At 56.5% G+C, this 15,793-nt stretch overlaps 1 protein-coding gene across 1 annotated transcript in view; it reads left to right on the plus strand.

The window, feature by feature from the left end:
* USP34 (ubiquitin specific peptidase 34) overlaps positions 1–15,793 on the plus strand; it is a 2,509,780-nt gene that overhangs the window by 1,685,133 nt on the left and 808,854 nt on the right. The window contains exon 58 of the mRNA XM_085612349.1: positions 6,252–6,337. Coding sequence (XP_085468475.1) covers positions 6,252–6,337 — 86 coding nt within the window. The remainder of the gene's footprint in view (positions 1–6,251; positions 6,338–15,793) is intronic.

Genomic DNA, 15,793 nt, shown 5'->3' on the forward strand with positions numbered 1-15,793 from the left:
CTTTTTAGATGAATACATTTAAGATCTGTCTCTTGGTTAAGTGTGAATTATTTTTATTGAAAATAAAATGTTATTAAAACAGCCTTGCTATTTTCCACTTTTGATATGTCCCGACAGATGCACTTTGCTAAATTACAGTTTCTCCACATTTTGAAACAGAGTTATCCACACATATGTGGAATGTTTCTTTTTCACTTTGTCTACTAATATGTTTTATTTAATAGATTTGTGCATTCTTTTAACCAATTAAGATTAGAGAGACTCAATATAGAAGGTGCAGATTGTGATGGTGATCTGAAAGAAACACGTTAGTTAGATTCCTCACCTTACAATATCCCCAGGCGTCAGGCTGGATCCGGAAAGATTTTTCATCAGCAATACCCCTTGCGTGTCGCTAGGCGTCGTCTGCGGCTCCGCGTCCATCGTCGTGCGCCGGAATGACGTCGTCGGAGTACTTAGACGCCGCCCTCGCGCTGACGTCAGTTCTTCTTTTTTCCGCGCCAGAAAGCGCCGATCGGGGAAGAGCTTACCCCTTTAGTCACTTTTTGACTAAAACTGTTTGGACTCTTTTGTCTACTCTATTCGAACTGGTGCCGGTAGGATGCCTGGTTTTAAAGCCTGTGACTTCTGTCATCGACTGATGTTGGTGACGGACCACAACCGCCGGTGCCTTTACTGCCTGGGGGCCGACCACGATGCAGAGTTGTGCCTCGACTGCCAGGCCTTGACCTCGAAGGCTAGGCGGGAGCGGTCCCGTAAGCTTCTCGAGCTCCGACACTCGGCTCCGCGCCGTTCACGGTCCCGGTCCAGGAGGAGGTCGAAGGACCGGTTGCGGAGCCGCAGCCACCACCACCGCTCATCGGGATCGAAGTCTTCGGGTAAGTCGAAGCATGCTAAGAAGTCCAAGAGGCGACACCGCTCTTCGGACGCCCCTCGCCGGTCGCGCGACTCGGTCGAGGGTCCGGGTGGTACCACCCACCGGTCCCTGGGACTGACGCGACTCCGGCGGAGATCAGTGCCTTCCTCTCGGCCATGAGGGGCCTGGCTCCGTCGTCGACTCCTGCCGGCACGCCTTCGGGCCCCGCAGGCTCGACTGGGCTACCTAGCGAGCCGGCGGCTCCGGCCCCGTCGTCGACTTCGGTCCCGATGCCGCAGGTCACCGTGGGATCCAGGCCTGGAACTCAATCGGTGTCGGTCGACCTCACAACGCCTCCTCCGCCGGCGCCAACACCGGTTCCAACCCCGGCGCCGTCTACGGACGACGCCGTTCCCCGGTTCAGTCTGGGCCTGGCGCCGCAGCCGACGCGGATGGATGACAATTTCATCTACCGTCCGGCTCCGATTATTCCCCCTGTTTATCAGGAATCGGATGACGGGGGCGACTGGGAGGGGTCTAAGGACCCTCTGGCTATGCAGGCCATCTTATCTCAGGACTGGGCAGATGAGCTGGGGATGCCAGTGGTCTGGACACCTCCCCGGACACTGGTTTCAACTCTCCTCCAACTGTGGCTTCGGAGGAAGGTGCTGCATTTTCAGTGGTGCTGCGCAAGGCGGCCAAAGCCCTTGGGCTGGAGCTGCCTGCTGTGGCCGTGAGAACTAACCTCCTCACTGAAGTGCTTCAACCGTCAGTAAGTCTCTGCTGCAGTTCAATGAGGCACTAGAGGACGTTCTGAAGGGCACCTGGTCCAAGCCCTCCACAGTACCTCCTGTGGATCGGAACGTGGCCCAGCCCCACCGCCCTACTCCGGGTGACCCCAGTTTTCTGTCCCAACATCCCAGGCCCGAGAGCCTGGTTATCCAGGCCTCTACTTCCCAATCCTCCTTCCCGTCCGCTCCCCCGGATCGGGAATCCAAGAGGCTAGAGCAGTTCTGTAAGAAGCTGTTCTCTTCCCTTAGTTTGGGACTGCGGTCCTTGAACACCGCTTGCCTCTTGGACCGTTATTCCCACTCTCTGTGGGATACGGTGGAGGACGTGCTGCCCCAGTGTCCGGAGGAGGCCCGGATGCGGCTCGCCGAGGCTCTTGCCGACGGGCAGGATGCAGCACGACATGCTATTCGATGTGGACTAGACACTACGAACTCGCTGGGTAGGGCGATGTCAACCACGGTGGCCCTCCGCCGCCACTCCTGGCTGCGGTCCACGTCTTTCTCAGGGGATGTCCAGCGCACCCTCATGGATATGCCCTTTGATGGCACTCGCCTTTTTGTCGAGAAGGCGGATAGTGCGCTGGTGCGCTTCAAGGACTCCCGGGCTGCGGCCAAGTCCTTGGGCCTCTCGGGGCCGCGACCGCAAACTTCCGCCTTTCGTGGCCAAGGAAGGGGCGCCCCGTCACGTCCGCCTAGCCACCGGCCGCAGATCCAACCTGCACGCGGTCGCGGATGTGGATTCCGCCGAGGCAGTACCGGGGGTCATCGTGCCGGTCAGTCAACATCAACCCTGGCAGCATCCGCCTCCTAGTCTGTGCTTTCAGGCCCATTCCACGCCAGTGGGAGGCAGAGTTCGCCATCACCTGCTCCACTGGCGTTCCATCACGTCGGACAGGTGGGTGCTGAAAATCGTCCGAAGGGGCTACTCCCTCCCCTTCGAGACGACCCCTCCAGCCATGCCACCGCAGTGCCACTGCATGTCGGGGGATCACTTGAATCTTCTACAGGAGGAAGTTGCAGCCCTCTTGGCCAAGGGGGCCGTCGAGCACGTTCCTGGTCCAGAAGTCGGTCGTGGTTGCTATTCCCACTACTTTCTGATTCCCAAGAAGGGCAAAGGGGGCCTACAGTCCTATCTTGGACCTCAGGAGCGTCAACGCCTTCCTCCGGAAGGAGAAGTTCAAGATGCTTACCCTAGCTCAGGTTCTTGCTGCCCTGGATCCAGGAGACTGGATGGTAGCGTTGGACTTGCAGGACGCTTATTTTCACATTCCCGTCCTGCTGGCCCACCGGAGTTATCTGCGGTTCACGGTGGGTCAGCAGAATTTTCAGTTCACGGTGCTCCCCTTCGGCCTCACCAGTGCCCCTCGGGTGTTCACGAAAGTGATGGCATTGGTCGCAGCTCATCTGCACAGATCAGGGGTTCCAGTCTTCCCCTATCTCGACGACTGGCTGTTGAAGGCGGGCTCGCCCCAGCAGGTCGTCTCCCACCTCCAGACTACGGCCGACCTCCTGCATTTGCTGGGGTTCTCCATCAACATGCCGAAGTCGCATCTGAGTCTCTCCCAGAAGCTCCTTTTCATTGGGGCGGTTCTGGACTCAGCGCAGTTCCGGGCTTATCCTCCGGAGCAGCGGGTCCGGGATATTCAGGCTCTGATTCCCATCTTTCAGCCTCTATCCCGGGTTTCGGTCAGGTTCGTGCTGCGGCTTCTGGGTCTGATGGCCTCCTGCATCCTGTTAGTACATCACGCCAGGTGGCGAATGCGGGCTCTGCAGTGGGATCTGAAGTTTCAGTGGGCCCAGCATCGGGGCAACCTGTCCGACCATGTCTTGATCTAGGAGGGCACTGCAAAACAGTTGCAGTGGTGGCTCTCGAACCGCGATTCGGTCAGCGGCAGATCCCTCTCCCTACCCCACCCGGAGCACGTAGTGGTGACGGATGCGTCTCTCCTGGGATGGGGGGGCCACATGCGGGAGGCGGAGATCAGAGGACTCTGGTCTCCGGCGGAGTCTCGGCTCCATATGAACCTTTTGGAGCTGAGAGCGATCCGACTTGCACTGAAGGCATTCCTTCCCGTTGTCGGGGAAGTGTGGTGCAGGTGTTCACGGACAACACCACTGCCATGTGGTATTGCAACAAACAGGGCGGGGTGGGGTCGTGGACCCTTTGTCAGGAGGCTCTGCGCCTCTGGATATGGCTGGAACATCAGGTCATCACCCTGGACGTTCAACATCTGGCGAGCTCTCTGAACGCCAGAGCAGACGAACTCAGCCGCCGGTGCATGATGGATCACGAATGGCGTCTCAACTCGGACGTGGCGCAAGGCCTCTTTCAGCAGTGGGGAGAGCCTTGGTTAGATCTATTCGCCACCGAAGAGAACGCGCAATGTCAGCAGTTCTGCGCGTTGGAGTTTCCAAGGCGGCACTCGCTCAGAGACGCTTTTCGTCGAGAGTGGCGTTGCAGTCTGTTGTACGCCTTTCCGCCTATACCACTTCTGCCTAGAGTGCTGAAGAAGATCAGGCGCGACCAGGCCCAAGTCATCTTGGTGGCTCTGGATTGGGCACGAAGGTACTGGTATCCCGAGCTACTCAGTCTGTCAATCGATCCCCCGATATGACTGCCTCTTCAGGAGGACCTTCTGTCGCAGCAGCAGGGGACGGTCCTCTACCCGAACCTGTCCAGTCTCCACCTTCATACGTGCAGATTGAGCGGCGACAGTTGATGCCATTTGACTTGCCTCCTGAAGTCTGCGATGTGATTCTGGCAGCCAGGCGTCCCTCTACTAAAACGGTATACGCCTGTAGGTGGAACAAATTTGTGGCATGGTGCACAGCAAAGGCTGTGGATCCCCTTTCCGCCCCTCTTTCTGAGGTTCTCCTCTTCCTTCTTTCTTTGGCCCAGCAGGGCTCTGCTCTGGGCACTCTTAAAGGTTATCTTTCTGCTATTTCTGCCTTCCTTCGGCTTCCTGATCAGCCTTCTCTCTTCAAATCCCTCTGTTGTTTCTCGATTCCTTAAGGGCATTACTCACATGTTTCCTCCTGTCCCTTTCGTAATGCCTCAGTGGGATTGGAATCTTGTTTTGACATATCTGATGTGCGCTCCATTTGAGCCACTTCATAATTGTCCTCTTCGTCTCTTGACGCTTAATACTGCTTTCCTGGTAGCCATCACCTCTGCTAGAAGGGTGAGTGAGCTCCAGGCTCTCTCTTCTAAGCCTCCTTTCCTTTCTATTCATCCGGACAAGGTTGTGCTCCGCACTTGCCCTTTCTTCCTTCCTAAGGTTGTGACTGCCTTTCACATCGGGCAGTTTGTTACGCCGCCTCCGCATTCCTCGAAAGAGGAAGAGCGGCTCCACCGTCTGGACCCAAAACGTGCGCTCTCCGTGCGCACAAAACAGTTCCGGGTGGATGACCAACTCTACGTGGGCGCCAAAAAGGGGTGGGTGGTGCACAAGCGGACCATCTCTCGGTGGGTTATTTTGTGCATCAAAGCTTGTTACTCCTTACCTAAAAAGGAACCTCCTCTTGGGCTGAGGGCCCATTCCACTCGGGCCACGGCGGCGACGATTGCCCTGGGTCGGGGAGTCCCCTTGCAGGACATTTGTCAGGCAGCAACCTGGGTCTCGCTGCTCATGTTTGCCAAGCATTATTGCCTGGACAGCCAAGTCCGGAGAGACGGCTTCTTTGGCCGTTCTTTTCTCCAGGACTTTCTGGTGTGATCTTGGTTTGCAGACCCACCACCGGGGTTGTTATTGCTGGGGTTTCTATTCTAAGGTGAGGAATCTAACTAACGTGTTCCTTTCAGATGAACAAGTTACTTACCTTCGGTAACGATGTATCTGTAAGACACATTAGTTAGTTAGATTCCTCACCGACCCACCCATCCTCCCCGTTCTGCGAGCCGACATCTAGGGTTAAGGTTATCCTTTTCAGGGCCCTAGACTTTTTTGGCACCAGTGTCGGTCTCTTGCATGGCTCTGCGTTCCTGGCGCGGAAAGCTATGTACAAGAACTGACGTCAGCGTGCGAGGGCGGCGTCTAAGTACTCCGACGACGTCATTCCGGCGCACGACGCCGACGACGGACGCAGAGCCGCAGACGCCGCCTAGCGACGCGCAAGGGCTATTGCTAGCGAAAAATCTTTCCGGATCCAGCCTGACGCCTGGGGATATTATAAGGTGAGGAATCTAACTAACTAATGTTTCTTACAGATAAATCGTTACAGAAGATAAATAACTTGTTCTTTAAGAACTCACACATGTGAAGCGTGGTGTTATGTACCAGTAATGGCTTAAAAAATCATAGACAGTTTTGTCTGTCAATGCAAGTATCACTGTAACCTAATGCACCAGTTCTTGCTTATTTTGGACTCAGTAACTAGTGTTATGTTTTAGAAAATGTATGATTTTGTAAGTGAAATCCAATCTTTGTGTATGTTGTTTAAAATAAATGCCATTTGATTCAAGTTCTTTGAGATCTTGTTCATTTTTCAACCTCTTTGAATGCCTCTTTACCATGTTTATGAAGTAACAGTCAAATAAGCAAATACTCAGTTTTTGATTGTGCATTACAATGCTCAATATTATTTCTACATATTCCCTTGTGTAGATGTTCCAACGTCTGTGCATTCATGTCATTCAGCGACTCAGGCCTGTCCATGCACACCTTTACCTTCAGCCAGGATTGGAAGATGGGTAAAATATCTAATTTATAATGTCTACTGTTTGTTAAATACATGTAGGTAGGGTGTGAACTAAGTTTTGGATGAAGTTAAAACCGCACTAAGCCAATGAGGGAAGAATTTACATTTTTATGTAAACTGCAACCTTGTTGAATCTAAATTGAAACTCATATTCTGCCAGCCATTCCAAAAAACGAGTTTGACTAGTAGTACAGTTTTATCTATGCTGTCTTCTCTTTAGTGTCCTCTGTTGCAGATTGCTGAAGAATAGTTTACCTACAGCATTGGGCATATGGTGGGTCCAAGTGTTCAGTGTTACTTGAATGGGAGAAAAGGCATAATGTTCAAATCTCTCTCATTCTCTTGCATATGAAAATCCCAATTTAAGATATTTTAAGAAACTGTACATTGAAAACAAATAGGTCTAAAGATCCTCAAATGAGTTAAATCTCCCATCATCCACCAATTGAACTACTATAAACAGTGCTGTGGTCTGCCAAGTATTGCTCCTAGTGCCCAGAAATATTATCCATCAGTGGTAGATTGTCCATTAATGTTTGTGTAAACAGTACTTTAAGGTAGCAAAAAGTACATAGACTATTCAACCAAAGCTTATACATTCCTGTAAGCAATTGCACATGTTTACTATCGATGAAATCCATATATCACAATAACACTGGGGTGTTCAAAATAAAACTAGTAGAAAAATCCATAAATACACACATTCATTAACTTCAGAATGAATCGTTTGGAACAGATATGTCCAGAAATAAATCTTACATTTAGGAGGGGAGATTCCCTATCACTCTTTTAGGAGAAACTTTGGAGAAATACAAAAACCAGACCCCCAAACAAAACATCTTGTGCCCAAGGCTATCCTCTGAAAAATGCTCTGCTGAAAAAATAAAGTTAACAAGTATGATAGGTGTAAACATTTTGGCAATACAACCATCTTTACCAAATTGTGCTGCCCATAGCAGATATAGAAGACATGCATCACGTATTCATGAAGCATAAACATTTTCCCAGTAGTTTGCAACAAATATTTTATCTTTATATCATCTGATTTACACTTCCAAATACATCTGCAAACACTGCCAACAGTGTAGTGAAAATTCATTTAAATACTTTTTTCACTAAGAGCAGAATAGAGAAACATGGCTTGGATAGTAATTAAAATGTACACATTTATTGTTACACTTTTTGAGAAGCTGGCTTAGTATATGGTGCACACTTATGTGCTACCTGCACTAATCCACACAATCCTTATGGTGATTTTTGTGGTGTCAGATGCCTTCGGAAGCTCTCTAAGTGGTAGCTGTGGAGAACAGCCTTCAGGCTTAGTCCAGAAGGTGTGTAAAGCAGCTTGTTTTATCAGAACAAAATCTTATTGGTATAGATTAAGTGAAAAAGAACCACCCAGTTTATTTATAAAAATATGTATTTATTTGAAGACACTCACTAACACATACAGATATCTCCTACCTGTAGAAATAAACAATGCACACAATACTTAGCAATAAAAACAGGTATCTGATCGAGACTACTAGCCGCAGATTCCTTCACGTCGAATTATCCCCAGGCGTGAGACTGGATCTGGAAACTTTTTGCCACAGCATCCCTGCGTGCCGGGGGCCGGGCGACGTCACGCGACTCCGCCCAGGCATCGTCCGCGTACGTGACGTCAGCGAGGTCACATAAGAGCCGCCCTGACGCGCCCACGTCAGTTTTTTCCTCTTCCGCGTGCAACGCAGATCCGTTCATTGCTGCAGGCCTGTATAAGGCCCCCTGTCTTCCATTCTTTTTTGGTGGGACAGTGTGCGAATGCCTTCGGGCCTTAAAACTTGCACGTTTTGTTGGTGTCTTATTTCGGTGATGGACCCTCACCTCATTTGCATGTGGTGTTTGGGGGAGGATCACGGCACCTCTGATTGTGCGGCATGCCAAAAGTAGAAGCCGTAGTCGCGGCGGGAGCCCCGACTGAAAGTTTTCTTGGCGCGTCTCTCCAGGTCGACGTCCTCCCCTTGGTCTGCTTCGGCGGACAGCTTCAGGTCCAGCCGTGGTCGTCGTCCTCGCCTTTTTCCGATGTCACGTGAGCGTCGCTCCCCGGTGGGTAAGTGTCCTTGTTCGTCCCCGGGAGCTGGTTTCCGGCCTACCGGGGGTGTGGGCTCTGCGCAGGTGATGCGGCCCCCCGTGTCGTCCTATCCACCGTTTCCTGGTGTTGGGGCATCGAGAGTCCAGATGGAGACTTGCGCGGCGGCTTTGGAGGCCTCGCTGACGTCTCCTCCTCCTTCCTCTCCTGGGGCATCGGCGGATCCCTCGCCTTGCGCAGGGCCCTCCGCGGTGCTGCCGGTGGCTCCGGCCCCGGCGCCGACTGGGTCGGATCCAGGCTTGGAGGATGTGGTGCTGTTGGGGTGCGGCTCCTCTGGGGCACCTCCTTCAGGCCACGGCATGGGTTTGCGGCAAGGCTGATGCGACCCGAGCCCCCGTGGTGTCGCGGGAGGTCGCTGGGGCTCGAGTCGCATCCCCGAGCCCCTCTCGGTCCCTTGGCAGGGTGGTCTTGTCTAAGGCAGAGGTGAAGCCGCTACGGCGTCGGCAGCAGCTGGACCGTGCGGAGTCGCAGGGGTCGGTGGACTCTTCTTGTCCCGCTCCGGGTCGAGGTCGGACCCCTCGTCCCTCTCCGGGCCCCTCTTGTTCTTCCTCACAGGTGGCTGCCTCATTGGAGGGCGAGTCGGAGGTTGCATTGTCCCCGGCGCTGCCACCGGGGTTGCCGGGCGACCTTCGACTCCTTCTGGGCCCCGGCCAGCAGAGGGATACGGGCCCTTCCCGTTCCCCCACACAGGGGGTTGCCTCGGCGGTGGTTGGGCCGACACCGTCCTGGTGCCCCTCCGGGGCCGGTGCGGCTCCAGCTCTACTCATATCCCCGCTCCAGTCTCCGGTGCGGGGTGACTTGGAGGTCCCTTGCCTGGCGATGCCGGATGGTGTCGGTGTTCTGCCTCAAGCAGCGGACTCTACGGCTCTGCGCAGGGGTCGTACTGCGGATTCGTCTTCAGACGTTCCTTCTTCTCCAGAGCCAGGCTGCATATTGGTATCTTCCTCCCCGTAGACTGGTCGCCGTGTGGTGTCCTTTTCACCGGCATCAAAGGGTGGCTCCCCGCCCTTCCTGAGGCAGGGGTGTTCGTCGGAAGAGCGGCAGGTCCCTCATTCTACGTCTCCTCCTGACTTCCAAGTCTGGCCCTTGCCCGCCCCGCTTGGCCTCGGGGACGGCCACCTTAGTTTGCAGCCGTCGCCCACAGAGGAGCTGCTTTCTCCACCGGAGGGCCCTACGGATGCGGGTACAGCCTTCGCTCACGTGGTGTCCATGGCTGTGGGCATCCTTTTTTGATAAACAATTTTTATTGGAGATTTTGAAAAACACAGTATTAAAACCTTGCGCCTGACAACCACCACTATACATTCACACAGGTTGAAAGCATGCCCCCCCTCGTCCCCACCCGAGCCCTGCCCCCCACCCCTACCCCCAAAGCACCCAATCACAGTATATTGCCCAACCACTTCCCCCATACCCTACGGTATTTCTTAGGACAGCCCCTCGCCTGATAAAGAGTACGTTCCTGGGCCGCGCACCAGTCCACACCAGCACTCCATTTAGCCAAAGTGGGCGGCCGTGGGTGTTTCCATGCCGCTGCAATGTCTCTCTTTGCCACCATGAAGGCCGTCATAAGGAACAGTTTCTCTGCACGAGTGCCTTGTAGACCGTCCGTGATGCCCAGCAGGGTGTGCCTAGGGTTATGTGGTACCTCCCAACCCAACACCTCCGTGAGGTCGGCCTCTATGCCCCTCCAATAATCTCTCAGGTCCGGACAGGACCACACCATATGGATAAAGTCGGCCGGGTCAAAGCCACAGCGGGGGCAAGATGCGGTGACAGAGAGGCCCGCTCGGTGTAGACGTGCCGGTGTGAGATATGCAGTATGGAGGTAGTATATCTGAATCAGCCGCAACTTGGCCGAGGCCGTCACCAGCCGGGGGGCCATTAGGGCGTCCCTCCAGTCCACCTCGTCCAAGGGCCCCACCCAGCCCTCCCATCTCTCTCTCAAGCCATCCCGAACCGCGGGGGTATTGTTAATAAGTGAGCGGTGTATACGGGAGATACCCCCCCTCCCCAGGTTACCCAGCAAGACCTGAGCTTCAGGGGGACTGTGGTCTGGCAGTCGAACATCTAAAGGAGTATAAGTGCGTATGGCATGGCGCAGCTGGAGGTACCTATAAAACTGTGACGTGTGAAGGGAGAAGCGTTCCTGTAGCTCTGCGTATGAGCACATGCGCCCCCCCCGCCAGACGTCCCCCAATTGGGAGATGCCGAGCAGGTCCCATGACCTAAAGCCTTCCAGGGCAGTAACGTCCCGCAACAGCATCCCGTGCCAAAGGGGAGTGGCGCGAGTCAGCCGCCCAGTCCACCGGGTATGGCGAAGCGCCGCTCGCCAGGCCAGGAAAACCGCCCTAGTGATTCCGGGGCAAGAAGAGGGGATGGGAGCTCCGTACAGGCGATCTAAAATGCAGGGAAACCCCAAATCGGCTAGTTCCAACCTATAGGCCGGGTCGGACCATCCCCCTCCGAACCAATCGTGAATGACGAGAAGGCGAGTGGCCAAATAGTAGAGGTATAGATTGGTCATACCCAACCCTCCATCAAAGGTGGGTAGGCGACACGTCGACAAGGCCAGCCGCGGCCGTCCACCGCCCCAGAGGAATCGAGTCGCCAGTCCGTCCAGCTCGCGGAACCAAGGCCGCGGAAAGGACACGGGGGTGTTTTGTAAGATGTACAGGAACCGGGGAAGGATCATCATTTTGTAGAGTGCCACCCTCCCCAGCGGATTGAGCGGGAGCGGTTGCCAGCGCGTCAGGTCAGCCTTGGCCTTCTTGACCAGGGGAGCCACATTGAGGGCCCAGCTCAGTTCCGGGAGCAGAGAGACCCAAATGCCCAGGTATTTAAAGGACAGCCGGCGAAGGGGAATCCTGTCCTGCCAGTCAAAGCATTCCCGAGAGGGGTGCAGAGGCACAAGGACCGATTTGTGCGAGTTTAAGAAGAGGCCAGACACGCGGCCAAAAAGGCCCAAGAGATGGAGGGCACGGGGACCAGATCGCGCCGGGTCGCTGAGATACAATAACACGTCGTCCGCATAAAGGGCTATTCTGTCGGGCGCAAGACCCGGCCACTCCCAGCCCCGAAGAACAGGGTCTGTGCGGACCAGGGCAGCAAGGGGTTCCATAGCGAGGGCAAAGAGGAGAGGCGACAGTGGGCATCCCTGCCGCGTCCCCCGACCGATCCGAAACGGCGTCGACAACGCCCCGTTAACTAGCACTCGAGCACGAGGGCGCGCGTAGAGGACCCGCACCATTCCGACAAATTTGGGGCCGAAACCCATATGAGTCAGGACCTCAAATAGGTAGGACCACCCAACCGAATCAAACGCCTTCTCAAAGTCGGCAAGTAGAAGGGTAAGATATGGGGATATGCGGTGGCGATGAGCCAGGGCCACGTGAAGTCGACGGAGGCAATGGCGAGTACCGCGGTCCGGCATGAAGCCACATTGGTCCGGGTGCACCAGGTGGGGCAGAAAGGGCCGAAGCCTCTGTGCCAGGACCGCCGCGTAGAGTTTGATGTCCGTGTTGATGAGAGAGATCGGTCGGTACGCTGACCTATCGCAGGAGGGCGGCGCGGACTTGGGCAGGACCACAATCGTGGCCATATCGGCCTCTGGGCGGAAGGAACCGCGTTCAATCGCATCGGCGTAAAGGGCGCTCAACCGGGGGATCAGGAGGTCCTTGTAGGCGGCGTAAAGTTCTTGCGGGAATCCATCCGGTCCCGGGGTCTTCCCCGCCGACGTGCGCCCAATTGCCTCCCCAATCTCCTCCAGAGAGATGGGCACCTCCAGACTCTCCCGGTCACTGGGCCGAAGACAAGGCAGTTTGAAATTGTGAGTTGCCAGCAGCGAGGCTAGAGACAAATCCGACGCCCGGGCCCGGTATAGTTGAGCATAGTATTGAGCGAAGGCGTTGGCCATGGCCACGGAAGTGGACTGAAGCTGGCCTTCTGAATCAGTGACCGCCGGTATGATGCGCGACGCCCCGGGGTAGGTAACCAGCCGGTGCAGCAGAGCCCCATTCTTGTCCCCCCACCCGTAGACCCTCGCCACCGAGGACCGCCAGAGGAGCTTGGCCGCATCCATTGACCGTTGGTGAATCTCGTCCCGCAGAAGCCGCAGTTGACGATCTACGGTCGGATCCCCATCCGCGGACAGAGACTGCTCCAAACGTAACGCCCGAGCCTCGCAAGCAGTAAGTTGCTGAAGCTGCGTCTGGCGGTGCCGCACCACCAACGCCTTGGCCGCCCCCCTGATGGTGGCTTTACCCGCCTCCCAGAGGGTGCCCGCCGAGGAGACAGATCCATCGTTGTCATTAAAGTACTGCGCCAGCGCGGACCCTACCTCTTTGCAGAGTTTCTTATCACGGAGAAACCAGGCGTTGAAGCGCCACATTTGACGGGCCCCGTGGGGCGGGGGCCCCAGACCCAGGAGGACAGGGGAATGATCAGATATCCCTCTAGGAAGAATGCGGACATCTTGGATGCCCGCACACTCGGTGGACGGGACAAAGATTGCGTCGATCCGCGCATGAGTGTGGTGAGCGGCCGAGGTGTGGGTGTATTGCCGCGCGCGCGGATGCCAGATACGCCAGGCGTCGCACAAGCCCTGAGCCTCCGCCCACCCCACCAGCTGTTTAGCCCGCGCGGCGCGGGGCGTCGAGACCGGTCCAGAAGAGTCAAGCAACGGGGCAGAGACAGCGTTGAAGTCCCCACCCAGAACCACAGCACCCGGCGGTAGAGCGGCCAGCAGGGACGCGGCATGGGATAAAGCTTGGGTCAACCCGGTGGGTGGCGCGTAGAGCGAAAGAAAGGTAAGCGGCCGACCTTCCAGTGTGCCACAGACTGCGATCCCCATCCCCTGGGGGTCACGGGCCACCCGGGTAAAGACAAAGGGAACAGAACGGCGCAGCAGGACGGCGACCCCCCGAGACCCGCGGGAGAACCCAGAGTGCCACACCCGATCGTACCCGTATCTGGCCAAGAAGGGACACCTCTCGCCTAGCAAGTGGGTCTCCTGAAGAAGGAGCACGTCGATCTCGTTACGGTGAGCATATTTAAGGACTGCAGTGCGTTTGAGTCTGTCTAATAGGCCATTCACGTTCCATGACAGGATGCGCATAAGCGCTTTGGAGGGGAGGTCATCCATGGGAGCGAGGGGAACAGAGTATGCCAGAAAGGAAGCGGCCAGAAGAAGCCAGGACCACGGGTCCTCCACCAGGGAGGGGCGATGGACCACGCGTGAAGGCAGGCGGCAGCAAGGCGCGCATGAATGAATGCAAGGTGAGGCGCAGCAGTGTGTCGAGTGTGGTGTAGTAACAGACGCCCAAAGAAAACCAAAACCAACCCAAACAAAACAGTCCCTTAAGAAGAAACGGCCAACAAACCCCCAACCCCAGACCCCCACCCCCCACCCTACACTTCAAAAACGGAAGCATCTGTCGCCCGAACAACCCAACAGGTACGAGACCCCAAGCCTAGATGCTCGGTTGTGGAGAACGTAGTGGACCCCTCCAGAAGAACGGATTTCAATGATACGTCCCAGGTAGTTGTAAGAAAGCGTAGGAGTGGAAACCCCCTCCACCCCACCATCAAATAAGGCAATCACCCCTCCCCGTAGAGATTTGGCTCAGTCAGCAAGTTACATGGCGGGACTACGGGAGAGGTCAGACAAGTCAGATTGTATGGTGAGGGGGGCGGGAGATCCCCCCGGTCCGGGCGACAGGCGGCGCCGGGGACCCCCAGCCACGTGAGATGATGCACCAGAGGAGGCCGAAGAGTCCCTCACACGCCTCTCAGAAGCATTGGCAGACCTGGTTCGGGCCACCGCCCCTCCGCGGCGCAGCCGGGACTGCGTGCGTTTCCTGCGCCGAGGCCGTCGGGCTCCAAGCACCTCCTTGCCCCGGGCCCCCGTAGCGGGCGATGTCGCCGCGGCATGGCGCAGAGGCTTCTCCTCCGTGAGCCAGGTCCAGGCTGCCCGAGGGGTATCAAAGAAGAGAGTCTTGTCCTGGAAAACAACACGGAGGCGGGCCGGGAATTGGAGCTGGTACTGAAGACCCAGGGAGCGCAGCTTTTGCTTCACCTCTGTGTAGGATCGGCGCTGCTCCTGGACCTCCCGGGTGTAGTCCGGAAAAATCATGATTGTGTGATTGTCAAAGGTCAAGGGGCCACGCACTCGCGCTTCCCGCAAGATAGCGTCCCTGTCTCTGAAGTTGAGGATTCGGAGGATAAACGGGCGCGGGGGAGCTCCCACAGGAGGTTTGGCCGCCAAAGACCGGTGCGCCCTCTCCACCACAAACCAGGTCGACAGCCCGGTCTCCGGCATCCAGGACTTGAACCATTGCTCGAGGAAATCATCGGCGCGGCCAGATTCCACTCCTTCCGGAAAGCCCACCAGGCGAAGGTTGTTACGACGGGCACGATTTTCGGCGTCCTCTGCCCGCCTGTGTAGTTCTTTAGAGTGGGTGGTGAGTTCTCTGACCTGGTCTTGCAGCAAGTGAATGTCGTCTTCCGCTGTGGAAATCCGGGATTCCGCCTCCGTAATGCGGGCCGTGGCGTTGCGGAGGTCCTGCCGTAGGAGCGCAACGTCGACCTTCACCTCGCCAACCATCCCCTCCAGGGAGGTGCGGGAGGCGTCGATGGCCTGAAGGATGACGGCCAAGTCTTTATTCGGGGCCGAAGCCCCCCCCCCACCCGGAGGGTCCGAGCAGGCAAACTGGTCGATCCTCGTCTGGTGGGACGTACCCGGCAACTTGGATCCCCTCTCCTTGCCCATGGCGGACCGAAGAAGTAGGGGTCCGATCCGTGAGGGGGCCCGGAGGACAGCAGGCGACTCCCGCTCCACGAACGCGGCACCGCTCCACACAGGCCAGCGAGGGAGGAGGTCGGGGGCAAGGAGGAAGGGCACAGGCACCCCCCGACCGCCTCGTCAGGGTCCGACCAGGCCGCCGTCACCGCGGCGCGCGCCACGAGCCAAAGCGGTCACCCGCTATCCAACGGTGGGTTGCTGGGGGCCTCCGAGGCGTCGTCTGGTCAGGGCAACAGGAGACACCAGGGCCGAGAGCCCAGCCCCCCCTAGATCCGGGGGCAGGAAGGGGCTCGAAGGGGGGGGGCCCCCCCCCGCCAGCAGTGGTCCCGGGGCAGCGATTCGGGGGCGCAGGGGGTCACCACCCCATCCAGCACAGGTTGGCGCCAACAAGAAACAATTAGTCCAAGTGCTGCACCCTACCGGGATTACGCCAGGGAAAAGCGGCAGGAAGGGGCCCCCTCAAGCCGCCACAACGCGACAGTTCCGATCCCCCCGACCTGGGTCTCTCTCTCTGT

This window comes from Triturus cristatus, chromosome 6 (assembly GCF_964204655.1).
Source record: "Triturus cristatus chromosome 6, aTriCri1.1, whole genome shotgun sequence".
Classification (NCBI taxonomy): Eukaryota; Metazoa; Chordata; class Amphibia; order Caudata; family Salamandridae; genus Triturus; species Triturus cristatus.